Source organism: Coenobita brevimanus, chromosome 25, assembly GCF_032717465.1.
Source record: "Coenobita brevimanus isolate Jiangsu-jjx chromosome 25, ASM3271746v2, whole genome shotgun sequence".
Taxonomy (NCBI): domain Eukaryota; kingdom Metazoa; phylum Arthropoda; class Malacostraca; order Decapoda; family Coenobitidae; genus Coenobita; species Coenobita brevimanus.
In genome coordinates, this window is record NC_136978.1 from 5,298,223 (window position 1) to 5,317,555 (window position 19,333).

Genomic DNA, 19,333 nt, shown 5'->3' on the forward strand with positions numbered 1-19,333 from the left:
AAAAATAAAAAATAAACGAACTGACAACACTGATCTAAGACCCAAGAGTAATCAGTTTCAGCTGCTACAGATTTACCAGAGTGATTTTCCAAAGTCCATGATGAAAGTGAGGAGACAGGATTTACGTTGTTGATAATACAGTCTAAGAAACAACACTCTTCCCAGCTTTGTCTGAGGATTATTTACAACTGGTGAAAACATGATGAAGGTCTTATCTCGTCTAATGTGCTTCTTGGATGGTTTGACTCCTACAAAATTTATAGGGTAAACCTGGGGAAGACAGTTTTTCCTTTGAGTGAACAGTCGTGAAGCATGTTTTCTCTTCACCCTCTACCCTTATCCCTGAATGAAAGTCATGAGCAGGGTTTTAAAAGTTTAAAGACTACCTTCTGTTGCTAGTTCGAGGCTTTTCTAGATGGTGAACTGTAAATCAGCTTAAACCTGCAATCCACCAGGTTCACATTCAGATGAGCCTGGGTTGCAGCTACTACCACTACTACTACCACCACGACCATTTCAACAACTACTACTACTACAAGATTACACTGCTAACACTATTACCGTGAAGTCTTTTCAGGCGTCTAGTAATCTTCAAACAACATCCTCACCACTGGACAAGTGGGCTTCGTTCGATGTGACAACCTGCTTACGATTTCCCTCCATCCAGGGGTAGAATTAGAGTGTGAACTGAAATTGTGCCTGACGAGTGTACGTGGATTTGACGGCCCGTTCTGCTGCTACTCTGCGATACGGCGTAACTCAAGCATCCTCATGAACTCCTCCATCTGGGCTGCCTTACTCTCAATGAGTCTCCTCCCCTCCTCCTCCCTCCGTGCCTTCTCCCTCCTCTTCTCCTCCGCCTGCTTCCTCCAGTACTCTCGCTTCCTGGTCATCACCTCCTCCTGCCTCCTTCTACGCTCCTCCTCCATAGCTGCTTTCATCCTCTCCTTTTCCTGGAGGTACTCCGCTCTGCTACTGCTCCAGGCGCGTCCAGTGTCGATGATGTTATTGCTCAGTTCCTCTTCCCTGTGACTCGCTGGGTTTGCTTCATCTGTGGCATCGGGCATCACCACGAGATTGTTGTCCATTTCTTCTTGGTTGTTTTCTGTCTGTTTCACCTCCCTCTTTTCTCCCTCTGGATTTACTTCTCCTACCTCTGCCTCCTCTTCCCTGTACTCTAGGAAGTTGATTTCTCCCTCTGCCTCCTCCCTGTAGTCTTCATCTTCTTCTCTCCTTTCCTCCTCTACCTCTTCTCCCTCCAGACTACCTTCCCTACTTTCTTCCTCATCCTCCTCATCGTCAACGGGAGCATAAACCTCAGGCGGCATCTCGGCTTCGTAAAGTTCGAGGATATCTCTGACTGGAATAGGCGGAGGAGTGAAGGCCATGAAGGCGTGCCAATCTGATTCTTCTTCTACTACAGGCATGTCCGATGGTTCACCATGGTTCCCAGGCACAAGCTCAGGTTCGTTTATGGGTTCAGTTTCTTGCATGGATGAGCTGAGCGGTTCATCTCGCTCGGCAGTGGGGTTCAGGGTGACTTCGTGGGTGAAAATAGGATCCCACTCGCTTCTAGGGCACTTGAGTTGACGGGCAGCGGCGTGGTAGACATCCAGGTGACGGTAGGCGGTGGGCGAGGCACAGAGGGGCGCCACGCGGGAGTCGAAGCGTACTGGTACAGGATCCGGCACCACACACACTGTCCCGGCCTTCTCATCCCACCGGCAGATTGTGTACCCTGGCTGCCGAACCTGAGGACAAGTGCGACGTGAATAAGGAATATGGAAGGGGGAACGTACAGCCGCTTACAGTGCTTTAACATTGTCTTGAACATGTGCCAACGATGAGACACAACAAACTGGCAATTATGAAGGCGGGATTAGCTAGTCTGGAACGCCTGATCAAACCTAACGTATATCATCATCATCATCATCATTATCATCAATGGTCCAATCGTAATTCCAATCTACGAAATGGTGTGAAAGTTTTCGCTAAACATACATTAATGAAGCGCAATATTTTTCCAGTTAGCAGGACGGGTAGCCATATGCTGAATAATATCGTCTGGCGACTGCAACAGTAAATCAGTTAAAGAATTCTCACGACCTGAAAGAATTATCGGAGCCTAACCGTATTGAACTCTTTGAGGTTGGGAAACCATTTCACTGCTGAATGAAATAGGATGGCAGAAACAAAAATAAAATCAGCACGATTCCTAAGGCCCTGAAATGGTTTAAAATGGGATGACGAGATTGATAATCATAAAAAAGCAAGATTAAATAGTAGGCAGACTAATATGAAAAATGGAGGCGTGTGGATCTAAAAGTGAATAAAACTAGGCAGTGAAGTAAACGTTATTTAAAGTGCTTCAAAAATACACATTGTATGCCTTGTTTGCTATCATGGTACTATTACATTACCCCCTGTGGAATTATTGAACCCAAGAATGTAACTGTTTTAGCCGGAGGCATGTTTAGATGTGACCTTGGTAACAGAAGGGAACCAGACACATCAGGCAGGCGTTCCCAAAGATTGCTGAGGACTGTTTGTGCTGTGAAAATGGGGTGCATAACTGTGCTTTGGTATGCAGTGCTGAATAACACTGAAGACATTGTGGACAGTTTGTGAGCTGTATTTTGTGCTGGTATTAAAGAATGTAAACAGTGAGTAAGAATTTAAAAGCGAGCCTCACCTTGTTAGTAAGTGTGGGTGGCAGCTGTAAGAGGCGACAAGTGCAGTCCCACGGGTTCTGGTGCAGCTGGACCAACTTGACAGGCAGACGGTGGAACATGGCAGGAGGGAGGGAGGTCAGCTGGTTATGGTGCAGGTATAGCTCGCGTAGGGACACCAAGTGATCGAAGGTGCCGGGGTGGAGTAGCGCTAATTTATTGTGGCTCAGGTCCAGGTATCGCAGTTCACGTAGCCCAAAGAAGGCGTCCTGGGATAGACGGTCCAGCTGGCAGTGGCTCAGGGTGAGGGAACGCAGCAGGGGCGTGTCTGTAAATGCATCATAGTTGATGGAAGGGATGGAGCCGTGCAGAGTGAGGTGGCGGAGGTGTGGCATCCCAGACAGTAGTGTGTTTGAAAGGCTGGCCAGGGTGGTGTTGTCCAGTCTGAGTGTTGTAAGACCAGTTAATGTACTAAAAGTGTCCTCGTGCACCTCAGCGGCCACTGAGCGAGATCCCATCACCAAGGTCTCCGTAGCATTCAGGTTGGTAAAGGTGAAAGGGAAGACGTGGGTCAGAGGGTTGGCTAGAAGACGCAGAGTGGCCAGCTTCGGCAGGAGTGGGAAGGTGGTGGGACCAAGCTGCTCCAATTCGTTGTGGTCTAGGTCAAGGGTCACCAAGTCATCCAGCCCGGCGAGACTGTCTGCGTCCAGTGCCAAGAGACTGTTATGTGCGAGAGAGAGGTGCTGTAGATGTGGTGTGGCAGCAAACATGTCGGAGGGCAGCACTTTAATGTTGTTGTATTCCAGCGTGAGGGTGTGCAGCTTCCCCAACCCCCGCAGCAACTCTCTGCCAATGTGATCCAACCTGGCGTGTGCCAACCGCAGGTATCGCAGCTGCCTTTGAGCTAGGAAGGGTGCCAACAGCAAGTCCTCCCCTCCACCTGCTCGCAGCACCTCATACGACACAAGTTCTGGCTCATCATCCAGCATCACCACTTCCACCTCGGGATGGGGTTCATCTGAGGGCAGGAGGGCCAGCAGCTCGGGTGGGATGTCAATATCAGCATCCTTCAGCTGTTGCATCAGTGACAGGAAGTAGGGAAGGGGCAAATCGAGTAAGGTGTCTGATGCAACGGGCTCTACCTGTCGCCTTAGCCTTCCCCTGCCCTCTCCCAACCCCGCCACCAGCCGTACGTATTGAAGGTCCAACAGCTGCAAGTGTGAAAGAGGATTCAGGGCGTCCTCGGAAATCGCCATCTGTAACTCGCCTTCACCAAAACCTTCTGCTGCAGCTGCCATAGCAGCCTCCTTCTGTGCCACCATGCCGGCCACAGTGTTGGGGAAGTAGCCAGACACCTGCGTGGTGTGTCGCCTGGCATATCCCTGCAGGTGGAGTGCCCGCAGCTGCTGTAGTGGTTCCAGGTGCTTTGCCTCCACTACTACCACGCCACCACCGCTACTCTGGAGCACTGTCAACACCTGGGGACAATGCATGCATAACTGACATGGAAACCACTGAAGAGGCATTCCCTCACACTACAACATGTAACTGTCGCATTACAATCTATGTCCCTGTTTTTGCTTCAAAGTGCGAACAGACTAGAGAAAACAGACCTTGCTGAAAAGTCTTATGGCTGTCCAGGCAGGACACAGAATTATATATACACCATCAAGCAAACTTACAGGCACTCTTAGGGTTAAACGGAATATACCTGTTACACGAATTTGTCCTCTGAAGTTCTCGACCTTCAACTTAACCCTAAAATGAATATCTCGAGACTTATCATGCTGTATCCTGGATCCATCTTATTTTAATCCCTCTGGCACAATAATAGCCTCTCTATCCTATGTTTTCCTCTTGGCATTGTTTGTTCCTCTGCTCTGCATGATCTTCACTGTCTAGCAAGACATATCATCCCCCTCCACCATCACCATTCCTCAACTTGAGGTGCCGTTGATTATGCTATACCTCAACTTACCAATTGCTGGTCTGATGTGTCTTACAAATTCTTTACTAATACAGAAATCAGTCGTAATTTTCCCATCAACCCCTCATGGTCCACCCATCAATAAACAGTCACCATTATCCGATACCCCAATGAATAAATGTGAAGGGTAGGATTCAGGAAATGGAACAATGCAGCATAAGAACAGATATACCAACACATCGGAGAAATGAGACTCATATTCATTCACTCATCAGTCCAATGGCAACGATTATAATTTCAAAACCAGAGTAATTTTGAATAAACAACAGAGGGCAATCAGGAAAAAACTGGATACACCTCTGCAACACACCAGTACATCATAACATCTAGGTTCTTGAGTACAGCAGAGGGGGAGAACTTTTGTATCTGGAAGGTGGCGAGTGAGGTGAGATACTGTTTCTAACAATGAAAAGATTGGTAAGGAGTAAGGTAAGCTATGGAGTCAAGAAGGAGGTGGTGTGAAAGGTGTAAATACTGTATATAACTGGAGCAAGACTTACCACGGTGTCAGATGGACGGGTTAAGAGGTGGGGGAGAAAGAGTGAGGTGCTACACTTAACAGTTTCTGTCGGGAGCTAGTGGATGAATTTCTATACTTAAACTGTCTAGAAAGATGTGCAAGACTTATTTAACTCTTAACACTGAGGTGCGAGACATGCCATACTTTCTAACAGGTGCGACACTTACCAAACCTTCTGACAGTGATTTGCGAGATTTATCATACGAGTACTTTGCTGCCACTGATGTGCCACACATACCATGGTTTCTGGAGGTAGGCTGTGTGTGAGGTGTGTGAGGTTGGTGTCTGACATAAGGGCACAAGTGGCGTGTATTCCCACCACGTCCACGTCCACACCCGCGCTGGCGGCTGTACCTACGCCCACCATGGACCCAGCATCACGTACCTGTACCGCACACCACAATACCATTACCGACACATTACAAGAACATTCTTAATCCTCTAATCCAGGGGGTTCGCAATTAGTGCTCCAAAGTTGTCAGTAAATATACCTGGACATAAACAGATACACAAATAACAAATAAATAAAATAAGTATTCATATACATCGGAAATCATTAACAATACATTTATTCAATTATGTGTTATTAAGACAAATACAAATATTATCGTCATCACTATTGTCGCTTACGTCATTGGGGTGTATCTGAGGCAGGTCGTCCTCACCCCATGACGTCATCCAGGCCAGCACGAACGATGCGTCCCTCAGAGGGGCCTCCTCGCACGTGCACCCAGGGGGGCAGAAGGGCACGGCACCCCCCACACCACACACGCACGCCTGGGGGAAGGGGGAGGGAGGAAACAAAGGAAAGGAAGGGAGTGGGGGGGGGGAGAGGAAGAAGGAAAGGACAATAGAGAGAGGAGGAAGGGAGGGAGGGAGGGGAAAGAGCATTGAAAGGGTAAGAGAGAGAATGGAGGGACAAAGAGGAACGAGGAAGTGTGATGGGGAATGAAGGAAAGGAGAGGGAGGAATGGTGGGAGACGAGAGAAGCGGAAGGACGGGGGTCGAAACATAGAGAGTGGAGACCGAGGGGAGGGGAAGAATGAAAGAGGAGAGAAGAAGGGGAGCAAGGAAGGGGAAAGGAGGAGAATAAAAAGGGGAAAGGGAGGACGAAGGAGAAGGCGAAGAAAAAGAAGTGTAATATTAAACAGGGGCGGAAGAGGGATGAGAGGGAGGAAGTCGGATAGGGAGGAAAAATTGGGGATGAGGGTGTGGTGAAGTGTGAAAGAGGGGAGGCAAAATATTGAATGAAGAGGGAGGATGAGGATGGAAAAGACGAGTGCAAGAATGGGGGAGATGGGGAGAATGGGAGGAAGAAGAGGGGGGTAGGGGATATACGAGAAAGAGGGATGTAGAAGGAGGAGGAAGAGGAAGGGGGAAGTGGACGGGAAGATGAGGAACGGAGGGAATGGGGGGAACCGAGTGAGATGAGAGGGGCAATGGTATAGCGTAGGGAAAAGGCGAATGGAGAGAAGGATCAGAGGAACGAAGGACGGGAAAGAGGAAAAGAAGGTGGAATGGGAGGAAAAGAAGGTGGAATGGGAGGAAAAGGGGAAGAGAAAGGGGAGAAAGGAGGGGACGAGAGAGAAAAGGCAAGGTTGAGGAAAGGGAAGGAGGGAGGGCAGAGCGAGAGTGGAAAAGGAAGGGTGTGAGGGGGAGACGAGAAAGGGGGGAGGAAAAAGAAGGGAAGGATGAAGAAGAATGGAGGGCAGGAAGTGAGGATGGAGGAGGGGGGAGGAAGGAGAGAAGAAGGAGAGTGGGAGAAGGATGGAGGAGAGGGGGGGGGAAGAGAGGGGAGGGAAGGAAAAAGAATATTATGTCTGAAATCCAGAGAAATACAAATTGCTGATAATCTCTCTCTCTCTCTCTCTCTCTCTCTCTCTCTCTCTCTCTTTCAAATATACTAGATGTTCACTTAACCTTTTAGAACGTGAGAAATATTCAGTTATTCCCCCCTTGCTACCATCAGACGGTTTTCTTCAGCACAGGAGTAACTAATCGTCCTAAAAAGCTTAAAAACAGCATCCACAAACCTCTTAAGGACGAGAAATCCCAACTGTTTTATTTTTGCTACCGTCAGACGATTTTATTCAGCTGAACAGTGTCTTCCCACCTCAAAAAGTCAAGTTCTCCCTATTTTTAACCTTTGCTACATCCCTTTCAGTACCTTGAAACCCTTTATTTCAAACGGAAGATTCAAATTACGCCAGACCCTTCGTGGTGAGTGGCTTTGAATCAGTCTCCTCAAAAATAAATAAATAAATAAATAAATAAATGTGCCTTTTATGCCGTAACGTCTGCCTTTTTATTCATTCTAACGTCAAATGATTATATATATTTTCATTTAGGAGAGACCAATATTAGTGGATGCGTCAGAAACAAGCGACTCGAACATCCACGAGTATAGCACCGTAACGTCTTTTATGGTTATGTCCAATTCCCGTTAAATAATTTTCTCTAAATATACTTTACGTAATGGAAGGAGTAGGTAAAATTTCCTCTGACCACACCAGTATTTTTTTTTTTTTTTTCGTTTTTTCTGCCATCGTGACGCATTTTTATTTATTTATTTATTTATTTTTTATCTAGGGAGACGCCAAGTGTATTAAGCTTGTAAAAGACTGTGAGTGGTGAAAAAGCGAAAGGGTAAAATAAAAAGAAAGAAAGAGAAGGGGACTTGATAGGAGCGAAACCATATAAGCCTTCGCTAAAGTGAAGAACCTAGCATGTGAAAATCCTTAGGAAGCTAGAGTGAAGCACCGCAGGGAGCTTCGTTAGAGTGACGTACCCTCATGTGAAAATCTTGTGAAAACCTTCAGGGTGTGACAGAGAAGGTCCTGGTGATGCTCCAGCGACTAACAACCTCTTCTACGTCCTTCAGTGTCGTGATATATTTTGGACTTGATATCTACTACCACAGGATAAGCTTATTCAGACTATACGTACAGGCCCCTGGTAGTGAAAGGGATAAGGCTCATATTTTCGTTGGTTATGGTAGCTCCCTAACACCTCTTCCTTACCTATTTATTTTTGGGATACGACTGGCCAGTATCTTTTTATACGTTATTTATGCGGAGTACGGTGATATTAGAACGATTTAAGGGATACAGATGAGGACGGCAAGATGTGATAGGAAAAAAAATCGCTTAGGAAGAGGTGCTAGGGAGCTTCCTTAACCGACGAGAATACGGGCCATTGTGCAAAGATTCTCCTGTTTTCAACAACAACAACAAAAAAAAAAAAAAAATCTTCAACGCAAGGACTTAAAGTAGGATTTGCTCCTTCCTGCTGTCTCCAGACGATTTCATTCGGCGTACGACACTTTTCGGACTGGAGGGGCTTACTACAGCCTTCATTAACTCCTTCGCTACGAGGGTGTCTCCTAGTCTGAACAGAATCGTCTGGTGGCAGCAAGAACAAAAGGCTGACCGAACTATACCCTTTTAACTCTAACTTGGTCTAAAATTTCCATTTCTCCATCTTAATTGCCCAGTTGTAAGAATAAATTAACAGAAGAACATGATGCTGGTCACGAAGAAGTGCTATGAAAATGATGTACAGCTATAGTAGTATTTTTTCTGCCACAAAGCAACGGAAAATAAACCTCAAAGGACGAAAAAATGGGACGAGTTAAGTAAAATGGCTATAATAACATGTCATTCTCTAAAGACAATTTCCTCTCCGTTCTCATCCACACCACCAAAATTTCAGAAGGCACTCAACCCCCAAACACTCACATACTTATCTTAAGCATCATCTTCCCCTTAAAACACATCATATTCTTTCGACAAATTATAGTCTTGCTTTCATCGTTTTAACTTGCATTCACGTCATCCAAACTTAGAACTGTTGCAACGTAAAGAAATCATATGCTACCAACACACCACTCGCTTGCAATATATTCCTCTCTTGTTCCCATCCATCGTATCATAATTTCGCTTGCACCATATTCCTCTCTTGTTCCCATCCATTATATCAAAATTTCACAATCATACAAATTCAAATTCCTGTTGCAAAGGTAGAGGAACCACATACTCACCACCAACATAGAGAAAAGAATCAGCATCATCTTGACGGTGGAGCTGCCCGGAAGAGGAATGTGATGGAGAGTCGGTGAACAAGGGAAGCGCCAATTATATAACTTTAAACTTACGTAATTCAAAAAATCTATTATCAAGACGGAGTACGAGAACAAATGAAGAACCAGATAGTCACTTTAGGTCTAAATTAATATACCTTTACTTTTTCCAGACGTGAGAAATGTCGACTGTTTTACTCTTGCTAGATCAGGGCAACTTTGTTTTACTTGGGAACGGCTTCTTCTTGTCGACGAACAAATAAAAAAGCTACAGCCATATATACAATAGTTACCTACCAGTGGAATGAAAATACACTACTGGACACTTTTGAAATCAATTTACAGTAATCCCGTCACGAAAGATTCCTTGTAGATGACCGTAAATACAAACTTGATATTTGCATTTCAAAGTATAATACCGGTACCCATTTTTCATGCGCTCATTGGCTTGTCACTAGGGTGCGCATTCAGCACAACATATCATTCACCCCTTCTTATCAAATTCGTCTCTTTTTCAGCTTCGATTTTTTTGTTATCTATTTTTTTTTTCTCTCTCTCTATCTATCTTGCTTTCTTCAAGTTCACCGACTTTCGTTTTCTTCCTTCCTTCACCACATCGTCAGCCTCCCCCTCCTTCTCGCGCGCTCTCGGAAATTCCCGTATACAGCGGGAGTAGCTTGCGGTGCCTCCTGCCCACGCACACAAATGGGCGGAATAAGAGGAATGGGTGGGAGGGAGGGAGAGAGAGTGGAGAGAGGGAGGGAGAGGACGGTGGGCGGTCTCAGGCACCGGATGTTCTGAGGGGGTGGGGCTGATACGCAAGGGTGGGGGAAGGAAGGACAGTGGGATAAAGGAGGAGGAGAGAGAAGGAAGATAATGAAAGAGAGAAGGAAAAGATAGAGAGTGGGAGGGAGGGAAGAGGGGGGGGGCAATGGAGAGACAGAAGATGTGGGAAGGTAGAGGAGAGGAAGGGGAGATGAGAGGATGAAGAAAGAAGAGAAGAATAAAGAGTGGAAGGGGAGGAAAGGGGACGACGACAGGAACAAGCAAAAGTGTGTGTGTGTGTGTGTGTGTGTGTGTGTGTGTGTGTGTGTGTGTGTGTGTGTGTGTGTGTGTGTGTGTGTGTGTCTATCTTTTGACATTAAACAGTCCGTTCCCTGGAGCCCAACAATCCTCCTACGTGCCAATTACACTTCCACATATCGCCATTTGGCACTAATACCCACCGTCCATTTTGATTATATGCTAGAGCTGTTTCGTTCAGAACTAATGTAACTGAATTAGCGGGGTGTTCATTATGACATGTCGGTTGGGTCTTGCGGAAGAAAAGTAAAATGTGTTTCAACTATTTCATATTATCATATTGCTCTCTTCCTGATCAGCCCCGACTCCAACTCCCGTTCTTTCGGAAAACAAAAGCAAGAGGCTGAGAGAAGTGAGAGTTGGAGAAGGGGGAGGAGGAGGGAAGTGAGCATGAAAGGGCAAAGGGTATGAGTGGAGGGGGAGACGAAAGGGAAACGATGAAGAGGAGAGGAACAGGAATAAAAGATGATGGTGATGGAAGGGGAAATGAAAGAAGGAAGGGAGAATGAAGCCAAAGAAAAGCGAAAGAGAGGATAAAAGAGTAGAGGGAAGAGGAGAGAAGGGGGGACATAGGGTGGGAGGAGAGAGGAAGGAAAGAATAAGTGGAGGGGAGAGGAGAGGAGGGGAGAGGGAGAGAAAAGGGAGAGGAAGAAGGAAGATGGAGTAGAGAGAACAACAACTGGGGAACGAGGAAGGTGGAAGACGAGAACAGAAGCAAATGTGAGGGAGAGGAAAGGATGTGGGACTGAGGAAAAGGAAAATAATAAAGAGAAGGACAGACAACAGAGGCGGGGAGAGCGAGAGGGAGGAAGAGATGATGAAAGAAGTCATGGACGCGACTGAAAGAGGACGTGGAGGAAGGAAAAGAAGAGATGAAGAGGAGGGGAATGGGGAGGACTGAGGGTGAGGGAAGGATACTGATTGACGAAGGAAGAAAGGAGAGAGAATAGACGGGTGGGAATGGAGAGAGAGAGAGAGAGAGAGAGAGAGAGAGAGAGAGAGAGAGAGAGAGAGAGAGAGAGTAGGGGAATGATGGAGGAAGAAAGGAATGGGAAGAGTGGGAGAAGAGGAGGAGAGAAGGGAAACAAATACCAAATGGCAGATACACAGACTCTACGGTCCTTATTAGATGGTCCTGCCTATTATTAATGAGAACACTTCCTAATTACAGAAGTTTACGACAAGGACGGTAACAAAGAAGATTCTATCCAGGGAGGGAGGAGGGAGAAGAGGAGGGAAGAGGAAGAGGGAAGAGAAAGAGGAAAGAGGAAGGATGCCGGATAGAAAGAGAGAAGAGAATAGGTTTGGAGAGGGAGGAGGAAGCAGGAAAGGGTAAAGGAATGAGGAAAGGAAAGGAGGGAGAAAGAGAAGAGGGAAGAGCATGGGAAGGAAGAAAGGAGGGAAAGAGAAAGGAAGGGACAAAGTGCATAAAGAGATATGGAGAGTGAGAGAGGAAGATAGTACGGAGGGAAGTGGAATGAAACTAGAGAAAAAGAGTGAGAGAGGAGGCGCGCGCTCGCGCACGCACACAGAGAGAGAGAGAGAGAGAGAGAGAGAGAGAGAGAGAGAGAGACAGACAGACAGAGACAGAGACAGACAGACAGAGACAGAGACAGACAGACAGAGGGAGAGAGAGGTTAAAGGGAGTCAGTAAGAGGAGAGGAGCTGATGAGACGAAAAGCCATTGACTTCACTCTGCTTAGAAGTGTTGTATGTGTGAGTCCACCCCTACTCCTCTCCAACATAAAAGCTTCGGTTCACACAAGTTAATAAGAACCCTGAACACAGTCAACAATTCCACTGTATTGATGTGCTGGGTCGGTTCAACACACCCATTTTCTAAAAACTTAAGTATTAAATTAGACCAGCACGTGTAACGCCTCCTGCATCTTCAACGCATGCGTGCGGGTATTTAAAAGGGATTGTCACTGCTCTCTCTCTCTCTCCCTCTCTCTGATTCCCGAATATGAAGTTACGATTAAACAAAAAGTAGACGTCATCATAATGAAATGGTTAAAAACCTTTGTTAACTACGATACACTCGTTAGATTCAGCTTCTTGACCTATACAGAACTACATCACGTTATATATTAATTAACAGGTACTGCCTACATGTAGCGAATACGTAGGTTATAAATGCAAAGAATGAGAACACTAAAAGCTCATGATTTGCTTGGAGGGTTATACTGTACTGTCTTTACAGTAATTCTTCCCAGTGGCACGCATCACTGACAACTGTTCTGTTACTGGAAGTTTCTTTGCTAATCAACGAGATGCCCAAAGGTCCAAGACAGCCAAGGCCTCAACCGATACTGAATCTGTTCCCCTTGGTAAGAACTGGTTTCAGCGGGCATCCCTCTTCGAGCATCGTGGTAAAACATATGGTTACGGAAAAAATAATCCTTGTCTTTCCTTATCTTTTTGATCCTTAATTTCAGCACAATTTCCGTTGTTCTGAAGTAACTCACTCTTCTACTGACATTAACATACTGTATATGTGACTTACTGCACAAACTTACTCTTTTCATAAGTCTTCCTCCTAAAGCAAAATGAGATAATTTCTCTCTGATCTCTTCGCCTTGCCCCTCAGTCATCTGGCTTCAGCAGAAAGCAGAAAACAGTTGCACTATGACATGGTCGTTTAAACTGGTAATCAGAGGGTAAATTTCTTAACTAATGGATAACGCTTGATTTATATTGTGAGGACCTATCACTTAGTAATGGTTTCCTCAACAAAATGTTCCAGTTTTCAACTCCACAACTCTGTTTATCCATGTGCTTAGCCCTCTTGGACATGTGTAGTTTTCAACCAACCAGTTTTAATAGTCACATCTGAGCCTTACATTTTACTTGTCACCACAGAGTGATACCCGTACTCCATTCCCCACCATGATCTGCCTCCACTAACTTAACTGATATGGGGACGTGCTGGCTGTTCTCTAATTGAATGAGGACACATCACTGCTATAACAACCCTTGCTGCAGTTCTCAGTCCTCTGTCCACAGCTAGAGTGACCCCCAGTTTTAAGTAATGTTCCTTTCACTATTACATCACTTCATATTACATTTTGACATAATATTGCATGCTGCTCCGCTGCTCCTTGCTTTCGTTATTTATTGTAAAAAAATAAAAACTTGATTCACAGAGTGACCCCCAGTTTTAGGCAATGTTCCCTCACTATCACACCACTTCATGGCCTTACTGCTCCAAAAACATGCTACGCCTTGGCATATTACTGCATGCTGCTCCACTGCTCTTTGCTTTCACCATCTGTTTTGCCACACTAAAAACTGGAGTCATGGTTTGCGTACCACGGCCCTATTGGGTGTCCAGTCCGTTTCATAAGGCACAAGCACTTCTCCTCTCCTCAGTTTCATCACTCTATCACTCATCCATCACATTATTACACCCTTGTGGCAGTAACAAGAACCTTACTCGTGTGGTTCTCACCTCTGTAGCAATTTACCCCACCAAATGGCTAGCACTGAAGTGGTGGCCAGTTTGCCTTACATTACTGATCGCACTATGATTCATCACTGGAGTGAGCTTTTTGTATTGTACAAGGCTATCACATTCTGCATGGCCAAACAACCTGTCTAACTTCACAGGAACCTACTGTGAGGCATGGGGCTTGGTTTTTTGGCTTCTGTATCCCTTTTCGAATACACCACTTACTGTAGCTGTACTTCGATTCTCAATTTCATTGCCCCCCTCCTGAATCTTAGTTGCTGTCTGTGACAAGCAAGGATTAAAAAGTATTATTCTTTTCCTCTATATCCTTACCTTACAGAATGCTACAATGATAGCTCATTCCGTTAGTCTGGGAAATTAATAGCCTAAGGTTTGGTGAAAACACTGCTAAAAAACTGAACTATCTATTACAGGCAAATAGTTCACTCTTCAAATAAAACTGGGAGGATAATGGGTTTTACCACTGTACAACCTACCTCCTACACAATTTGATAATCTATATGCATGATATTTAGTTTCTTCACCCCATCTTATAGCATTTTTGCTTTTAAACCATCCACTTCAGCTGCCTTTCCCCCATTTGATTAGTTTTAATTTTCTTGGAGGGAACACTTTTGTGAGCATCTAGCCTTTGGATCCTTCTTCCTTACATGAAAAAAAAAAAAAAAGCCTTTACCCTATTTCTTCCTGGAGTTTCATCCTCAGTCCTTCTACAGTCTAATTATACCAAGCCCTGCGTCGAACGACGTGAAACGCAGAATATTGCATAGTACCCCCTATTGGCTCAGTATTTGGCATCGAGCAGGATACTGCGTTACTATCTCGACCCTCTATCTCCAAAAATTTGCCATGAGTAAAAGACGAAAATTAAGCATAAAATACAATTAAGTAATGATACAACACAGTAATACAGCACCGGCTGGCTATCGTTTACGAACTGACTGAGACACCAACGCCAAATACAGTACTGCATAGAACCACCGGTTACGTCCCATTTCAGCGCCGGACATTGCTGTAATATAGACGAGCCAAAAGTGCCAGATACTGCGACGATGGAAAACTGAGAGTTTACAGTACAGTATTCTCATATCCCAGCACATACTTTACCTATCTCCTTCACAATTCGATAATCCCTATGATTGATGATTTTTCTTCACCCCTTCTTGTGGCACTTCTGCCATCAAACCATCCACTTCTGCAGCCTTTCCCATTTATTTTTATTTTTTCCTAGAGGGAACAATCTTGTGGGCATCTACCCTTTGGTTCCTTCTTTCTTACATTAAAAAAACAGAGTATATATATATATATATATATATATATATATATATATATATATATATATATATATATATATATATATATATATATATATGGGGAAGAGAGTTCAAATACTTGGGTACAGTGATAGAAAAGAGAGAACAATGTGCAAAAGAAGTTGAAAGTAGTGACACAAGGAAGAAAAGTGGCTGGAGCAATGAAGGGCTTTGATAAGAAACAGAGGTTGGAGTGTTGCAGCTGCACGAGGCTTACATGAGGGAGTGTTAGTGCCAACTCTAACATATGGGTGTGAGACTATGGTGTAGCATGAAGATGAAAAGTCAAGAGTATGAGCAATGGAGATAGGACTGCTGAGGAATGTATGTGGAGTACCGAGGGTGGATAGGATACGAAATAATGTGATTCGTGAAAGGTGTGGAGTGAGGAAGTCGGTGGACACCAGAATCGAAGAGAATGTACAAAAATGGTATGGTCATGTGAAAAGAATGGATAACAACAGAGTGGTAAAAAAGGTATACCTGAGCGAATCTGAAGGAGGGAGGAGGCGAGGTAGGACAAGGAGAAGGTGGAGATATGGTGGATGAGTGTGTGAGGAAGAGAGGTTTGGAAGTCGATGAGGCTAGGGAACTGACAAGAGATCGAGCTGGCTGGATGAATTTTTTGAAAAGTGCGTGATCAGGGATTCTGGCACTCTTGTGAGCATGGCAGCGTCCGGATTGACTCAATCAGATACGCTGTGTGAAGCTGCAGAATGTGGTAAATGCTTTTGGCGTATCCGGTGGAGCCAGGATTCCGAGGGCTTGAATGATGAGTGAATGGAAGTGTGGCCTATATGGATTGGGCAAGTTTGTGCTGTCTGGACATTGCTACTCCTCACCCTGCCCTTGGGTGGGAAAGGTGGTCCGCATGATGATTATTTTATCTATTATATATATATATATATATATATATATATATATATATATATATATATATATATATATATATATATATATATATATCCTATTTCTTCCTAGGGTTTCCTCCCCATTCCTTCTATTTTCATATCCCAGCAAGTTATTTAGCCCCTTCCTGACTAGAACTAACCCCTCATGATCACTTAATGTTCAATCATACTTTTCCTACATTATCACTACATTCAATCCCTTGGATCATCCTGATAAGGTCATAATTTCCAATCACTACTTGCTTTTCACTTAACTCCTTCCTATGTGACATTTATTTTTGCTATACTCAGTAGACAGTGTTCACCTCAGGATATGCTTTTCATTCAACCCCTTCCCATCAGTGACATTTATTTTTGCTATATTCGGTAGATGGTGTTCATCTCGGGAAACCCTTCTGACAGGTGGGGCTGATGCCTAATTGTAAACTCTTCACTAGCACGATGCAAAGCTGTCTGGTAGCAACAAAAATGTACAAATGTTCTCAGGCTGAAAGGATTAACCTTACGGTCTTCCTGTAATCTGCCATTCTCTTATGTATTCTTTTGCAGCATTTTCTTTTAAACTCTCTCCTCCTCCTCTCCAGTTGCAGTTCTGCTATCTCCACTGAACTACACACAACCCGATATTTTTCCTACCACATACTCCCTCTGCTGTCCCCAGTACATATCTTTCCTCCAGCCTCACCCCCCTTCCCCACAATTTTACATCCCTCCCACACTCTTAACAAGCTTTGCTACCAGGTATTATACCCTCTCTGTTTGTACACCATTTGCTGCTTCCTTAATCTCCCAATACCTCAACCTGTATCCTTGTCTTCTCATCTTCACTGTATTTCCAATACTCTAATTTCATTTGCAATTTGAACTTAGCTGATGCAGAAAGATAATTAGATCACAACTTTCCTCACACATTTTGTGCATTCTCACATTACTCTTCACTCCACTATCACGTAGCTATTTTATTCCGCACTCCTCCCTTCTTTTCATGCCACGTACACTTAATCTGTATTAGCTAAAAATTGTTTAACACAGCTAGTAGCCTTACAATGAACAACGATAATTCAACACACGTTCAGCCTCTTCCTGGAAAAAAGGAAGTGATACAATACTGAGGTAAATATTACTACACTATGACTGGCATTTCAGATCAAACAGTACTAGTTTACATTATCTCAAACAATGAACAGGATTAGGATGGACGGCTACTGGTAAAAAGTTGGTAATATGAAGAACTGCAGTACAGTATATGCCTGCATGTGAAAAACTAAAATGTTTATCACTTTCCTACTCCAAATGAAAGACAAAAATATGGAATCGAACAAAATCATCAAAATAATAACTGGAGTCCTATGGAGAAGAATGGAAAGGATATTTAAGTATAACATAGTGGGGTAAAACAAGTACTTCCTGGAATGGGGCAGTACAGTAAGTCTTTCCTGCTCAAAATTAAAAACAAAAACGTGGAACCCAACAAAATCAACAAAATAATAAAGAGTCCTGTGGCGAAGAATGGAAAGGATATTTAAGTAAAGTATTACATAGTGGGATAAAACAAGTACTTCCTGGAATGGGGAAGTTCAGTGTATAATATATATATATATATATATATATAAGACACAGAGAGAGAGAGAGAGAAACAATCACCACAGTTAAAATGAAACATCGGGTAACATTTTTTTTTTTTTTTTTTTTTCCCTCTCTTAGCAAATAACAAAAGAACTATTAGTGTTCCAGTTGGAGATGAAGAGGACAGTACGAAGATGAAATCTTGAAAAAATCTGCAAGGTATGAATAAAATATTAATGGCCAATAGGTCAGACCAGAGAAACAAGAGGCCTTTTTCTTCAGTGGACAGCCTCAGGTGGCAGATGATGATTAGGATTGCAATACTGAAGATTATGGAATGATAACACTGTTTGACAAGGCAAATAATTATGAATACACTGTAATTATGAATACACTTTATTGCAAGTTATACCTAAGGATGAAAAACATGAAATATTAAAGAATTTGAATTATGAAATTGATCTAATGATAAATAAATACTGAAATTAAAAGGCAAAATACTGACTTCAAACTAGCTCAGACTGATCATAATGGATGAGATAAACAAAGATGTACAAAAGCATTTTATTACTGACTCCCAAAATCACATGTATACTAATGGATGCCCCCAAAAAGCAAAAATAATAAAAAAATTATATAAAATTTTCCAAAAATGAGAAACTGCTCATATCGCTGACACTGATGGAGAAAAATTAACCAACAAACACATTCATATTTCAATTTCAGTACAAAACTATGAGAAGTGTTGTTGTTGTTGTACCGTGTGGCAGTTTCCATTACTCACATCAACTAGGGCACGAGACGTAAGCAAGGGATCGGGGGAATTTTGGTCCGCTAGCATTTAAGGACATAAGAGAGAGCAGAAGCAGGTGAAAACTAAAAATAAAACTATCAAACTGTCTCTTGCCAACGTCTTGCCATACAGTCAGCACCTTTCTAACATCCTTAAAGCAAGAAAAAATCTATATATAAATGACTCAGAGTAGCATATGTTATTGGGTTACAAATCAGTATATTTTACCTATATCCTTAGTTTATCAAAGTACAAAACAATTTGGCTTGCAGGACCCACAACGCATAGGGGGTAGGAGACAGGAGGGGTCCCAGGTGAGGAGGGGAGAGGGATATCACTGACATGCGCACCGGCCGCTCCTCCTCACACCTTAAGAGTTCTTCTCCTGCTCAATAACTGGAATTAAACAAAATAAATCTTTTAGTCTTCCTCCTCACACTTCACATTTCTGCCCAATAACCAAAATGAAATCAATATCCAAAATGACAAATCTTGTAATCTTTATTCACTGAAAGCAATTTGTCATCATATGCAAGTAATGCATTCCAAATTATAACTCCCCCCCCCCCTACACAAATAGTACTGTACTATAATTTTGGAAGAACTGGCAAATCAGCTTTATATGTAGCAATATAATTTTAATTGTCCTCCCCAACTTTTTTAAGGCTGGTGTCTCAAAAAGAACAAAGCATATGAATGGACATGGATTCAAGAGCCACATAAAACAGGAGAGAGAATTAGGGCAATCAATGTTCTGTTAATCCACACCCCCTCTATTACTCTGCTCCTTAACAGAAATCATAAATCATACCCATGTCTTTCACAAGTGAAATGAACCATTCCCCGTCATATTTAACTATCTTCATTGTTCAGGAAATAAGCGTGGCTTCCCCCCAACGCATATGCTACCTTGACTAACCACAACAATGGGTCACAGGGGA

At 43.6% G+C, this 19,333-nt stretch overlaps 2 protein-coding genes across 7 annotated transcripts in view; both read right to left on the minus strand.

Annotated features, from left to right (window-relative positions):
* Window positions 1-514: 514 nt before the first annotated feature.
* Window positions 515-9,245, minus strand: LOC145393688 (uncharacterized). Its single transcript, XM_080267736.1, has 5 exons — window positions 9,216-9,245; window positions 5,807-5,953; window positions 5,415-5,561; window positions 2,693-4,147; window positions 515-1,751 (listed from the first exon to the last, which is right to left on the minus strand). The coding sequence occupies exons 1-5, from the start codon at window positions 9,243-9,245 to the stop codon at window positions 738-740; spliced, it is 2,793 nt and encodes a 930-aa protein (XP_080123862.1). The 3' UTR covers window positions 515-737.
* Window positions 9,246-17,982: 8,737 nt separating this feature from the next.
* cib (thymosin beta cib) overlaps window positions 17,983-19,333 on the minus strand; it is a 56,897-nt gene continuing 55,546 nt past the window's right edge. For all 6 annotated transcript variants that reach the window (XM_080267903.1, XM_080267902.1, XM_080267898.1 and 3 more), the window contains one exon: window positions 17,983-18,788. In XM_080267903.1, coding sequence (XP_080124029.1) covers window positions 18,763-18,788 — 26 coding nt within the window. In that variant the 3' untranslated portion in view covers window positions 17,983-18,762. The remainder of the gene's footprint in view (window positions 18,789-19,333) is intronic.

Coding starts and splice junctions, on each gene's coding strand:
- LOC145393688 (XM_080267736.1), bottom strand. CDS start 9,245: ATGATGCTGATTCTTTTCTCTATGTTGGTG. Junction 5,562..5,806: donor CTCAGATACACCCCAATGAC/GTAAGCGACAAT, acceptor TGTGCGGTACAG/GTACGTGATGCTGGGTCCAT. Junction 1,752..2,692: donor CACCCACACTTACTAACAAG/GTGAGGCTCGCT, acceptor ACTTGTCCTCAG/GTTCGGCAGCCAGGGTACAC.